Here is a 4,153-nt window from a genome sequence, read left to right as displayed (position 1 = left end):
CCCTGCCCCAGGCCAGGTCCGGCGGGTTAAACTGGCACCCGCCCACGCGCCCCGCCCCAAACCGGCGTCGCTCTCACCGGCACCGGCGGGGGGGAGCAGGGAGGGGCGCGGAAACCCGTCCAGCGGCAAGATGGCGGCACCCTCCTCCGCGCCGTCATGACGAAACAGATGGCTCAAATTGCATGCACCCCACCCCCAGTGTGGCCCAATTAAATTCATCCCATTCATCTGTCTCTTAAGGGTTTTTTTGACAGATGTTGTGGAATGGCTCTCAAAAGATATGGCAAGAAGTGGTTTCCCCTTAATATCTCTTCTTTCCGGAAGTGTCACAATGGTGGAGGACACTGAGAAGTATCAGCTTAACATTAGAAATCAAGAGGATAAAATTACTAAGGGGAAGATCTTAACATACCTACCCTTTTGATTTACCTATCCTGCCATATTTTTCCCCTCTACCAGTGCTTTTCATTTTACAGCTAGGCAATGACAGCTGTCGTCTGTTCACATTTAACAATAAGAAGTCTTGCCTTACCAATCCATAAGCATTCGACAGCTTAAACTGACAAAGGCATTGAGCAGGCAATATTTTAGAAAGTCATAACAGTGTGTTTTATGCAATGGCTGTAAACTAGCAAAGCAAAGCAAAACCCCTCCCATGGTTGAACTTACCCCAATATACCCAATTATATATTTTGAAGCTCTGAATAAATTAATAGTAACTGACAAAAAGAAGTTATAGTGGGTGCAAGGAAAGGAAGAAAAGACAGGTAAGTGCCTTGAAGAATATTGGAATAACGGCTGGAATACCAAGGGGAAAGCAGGAGAAAAGCTGCTTGGGGTGAACCTAGTCGGCCATCAGGCACACAATGAATGGTTCTGTAGCTTATTTACAGGGTGGGTTGTCATATCCTGCAAACCTGCCCTGTGTATTCCTTCTAATTCAAAAGGGTTCTGAAGATACTTTGGATATAAACAGAAGAAACCATTCTTGTTAAAATTGTGATGGTACAATGGGTATATAAGATGTGTGAACTCGTTAAGCCAGTGTCACAATTTCTGCCTGATGAAATGACAAATTGTAGTTTGGATATGAGGAAGACAAATTATCTGCATGGGTTAGCAGCACTATCAGATGATACAATATTAAGTAAGTTATTCTAGTGCTAAGCATGCGCCTTCCTGGTATACTGGCAGACAGCTTGCAGGCAGTCAATCAGTGGTTTCAGAATTAATTGTATTTTGAAAAGCATTTTTATATTTCATTGTATTTTCTGGTACTTTAGAATCCTATTTGAATGAACTTCTTAATAAAGCAGTTTGTACAATTGTTTTATTTTAATAGTGCACGTTCTACACTTTTCAAACACTTAACTGCCTAACTGGCAAGAAATTTTTGCACAAAAATATCTTTCCAAGAATAATATTCTCTTGTTCAGTTTGGTTGTGGAGCTCTTGCTTAGCATTGCTTTATTTTTTTTAAATCAGTTACAATCTTCTGCAAATGGGGGGTTTCTTCTAAATTGTACTTGTTAGAGTTCAGGACATTTTTCAAGAAATCATTGACTAATGCTTACCTGCTGAAAATTAGGTGTGCAAGAAGGAAAGATACATGAGCAAAACATGTTCCATCCACAGATCTGAGTATTTATGGGTCATTATTCTTATTTATGAATTTAACACTATATATTCTGATTCACAGAAGAGAATGGGGAGGATAATAGAACTACCAAATTGTAGACAACTCATTTTTAAAATGTAATTGATCAAGAGGTGGTCTTAACATGATTTCATTTTCTAAAAGAAACTTAGTATACACCTACAATAAAGCCAGAAACAATGTTATTGCCCTTTTTCAAATGTGATTTTATTTAAAAACCATAAGTCAGTCTTGTTGTACCACATTTTTATTAAATTCACATTTAACACTTAATTGCAATAGCTTTCTGCTGGTTCCTCTCTTTAAAAACCATATAATCTTTGCAACCATATTTGTCTGCAGTTTCACTGGAGGTTCTCCAAAGAAGACAGGCATCACAAGCAAGCCAAGAAATCTCTGAAGGCAAAATTAAGTGAGAGAGAGCAGCAGCAGCCAGAAGAAACCCAAGAGATGGAATTCGCAGAAAATGCAAGAAATTCAGAAACACAGTTCTGCAGAATGGAAGGTGGTTTGCACTTTCCAGTAATCTCTGATCAACAGCCAGCTGATGTTGAAGAGAGGAGAACTGAAGTTCTCGGGCAGAGAGATGTGGTTGTCTACAATAATGAGTTGTCTGCAGAAAAATGGAATGCAGGTCATGTTGCTGATAAAGACATAGGAAGCTTGCATCTGGATCAGCAAGACATGCATGAAAACTGTGAGGTCCAAATATTCCAAGAAAGCTGCACCACAGTGGAAAGTGGCGGAAACTGTGGGACAGAACCAATGGGAACTGATTTTGAATCTGGATGTGATTTCGACTGAGAGGGGCAAATATTTGCCAAAGTAAAGAACTCATTTTGATTATTGCTATCAACCATGACTGCAAGATCAACCTGACACTGTTTGTTTTCTACAGGTACATAGCAGAAATGCTAGTGATACTGTGTTTCCTTGTGGCAATGTATGCAATGTTATTTAGGCTTTTCAGTCTGCAGCTTCTCCAGACAGAGCTGGGAAAATACTTGCCTGAAACCCTGGGGAGTTGCTGCCCATCAGTGTTGACAATACTAGACTAGATGATCCAATGGCCTGACTCAATGACCCGGTTCACATGATTGTAGCATAGTTAACAAACCGCTATGGGTTGTTAACTCCACCATGTGTACCAGTTGCACACTGGCTAGATTTCCCTAGTTAAGTTTGCTGGTGCAGCATGCCATGTCATCCAAGGTTCCCTATGGGTTGCTGCCCTACTCCCAAGAAGGCATGCCACCAGGATTCAGATGAGATGGCAAGCTGTGCCAGTGAGGGTAATTAAGGAAATCTGGCACAGTGGGAGAAATAAGCCACCATGGTGTATTTCCCTTACTGCAGTCATGTGAGTTGGGCCAGGATAAGGCAACTTCCTGTCTGCCTAAGCTGTGTTGAGCTGCTTTTTAAACCAAACAAAAAAAAAATCCTGTACTTAATGCATTCATGTATTGTAACAAACTATAATTGGGATGCGCCATGTTTTATTCAGTTTTGTCAAATGGTATTCGGGAGGTAAAAGGGGGTTTTAAAGAACTAGCTATAATTATATTTGTCTTAAGCACATCTACTCATGTTGCCTTCAAGAATGAGTAATCTCGTGCAAAACTTTTAAAGCAATAATGAAACCTTGTAGTTATCTAAGAAACTTAGTGGCAGAGAACGCAGTGATTTTCCACATCCTAATCTGATTCATAAAACAAGACCATAAAACAAAGTGCATGTGAAAAGAACACCTTTTCATTAAAGGTTGGACACTTTTCACCTGCTTATATCTCAAGCAGGTGAGAGCTTTAGCATAACTTTTCACAAGAAAATAACCAGCAAACATTACATGAGTGGAAGCCACTACGCTCCTAACTGATACAAACAGATAAGCAAAATGAAACATTTTCAGCTGAAGCAGTACCTGATGTAAAATCACTTATTTTCTCATATTTTGCGGATATACTACTCTTTGCAATAAAACTTGCATAATTTGAATTTGTAAGCTTTTGAATATATTTGACTTCGTGATCATCATTTTAATGTACACAGTATACTTGCTTCTCTCATTACTAAGGAAACGCACCTGGGTCTACATTTGGGCAATGTTTAGAATCTGTAAAGTGTTTTGAAAACGCCTTCTGTCCTTACACAAATTGAAACTTGGAGCCTATAAACAATATCACTTCTTTCCCCTACTGGCTGATTTATGTTTGATAGGTCCCATTAGTTTCTCTGTAAAGTATCCTGACTCAATAAAATATGGTCTCTAGGTGCACATCATGCATACTTAAGCTATTTTTTAAACTGTCAGCTTCATCTACTAGATAGAAACTGTAATTTGCAGAGCACTTTAAAACAAAACTGTACCACTTCAAATGGCCACATAAAAGATAATGAAAGAATAGTTTAAAACATTTCATTCCACATCCATACACAAGGCAGTGTAATTTTTTCCCCTGTAATCGAAGAATGTTTACTTTGGCTTAAGCAAGTTAG

The 4,153-nt window shown here is 39.2% G+C and overlaps 1 protein-coding gene across 1 annotated transcript in view; it reads left to right on the top strand.

The window, feature by feature from the left end:
• RFTN1 (raftlin, lipid raft linker 1) overlaps positions 1-3,655 on the top strand; it is a 97,700-nt gene extending 94,045 nt beyond the window's left edge. The window contains exon 8 of the mRNA XM_044449362.1: positions 1,989-3,655. Within this exon, the coding sequence (XP_044305297.1) occupies positions 1,989-2,461 (473 nt within the window). The 3' untranslated portion in view covers positions 2,462-3,655. The remainder of the gene's footprint in view (positions 1-1,988) is intronic.
• Positions 3,656-4,153: the final 498 nt, after the last annotated feature.

The sequence above is a fragment of the Varanus komodoensis genome, unplaced genomic scaffold, assembly GCF_004798865.1.
Source record: "Varanus komodoensis strain SLA01 unplaced genomic scaffold, ASM479886v1 scaffold58, whole genome shotgun sequence".
In the NCBI taxonomy this organism is placed as follows: domain Eukaryota; kingdom Metazoa; phylum Chordata; class Lepidosauria; order Squamata; family Varanidae; genus Varanus; species Varanus komodoensis.
The sequence above is the reverse complement of the archived record's forward strand: the minus strand, read 5'-3'. Positions and strand labels throughout refer to the sequence as shown.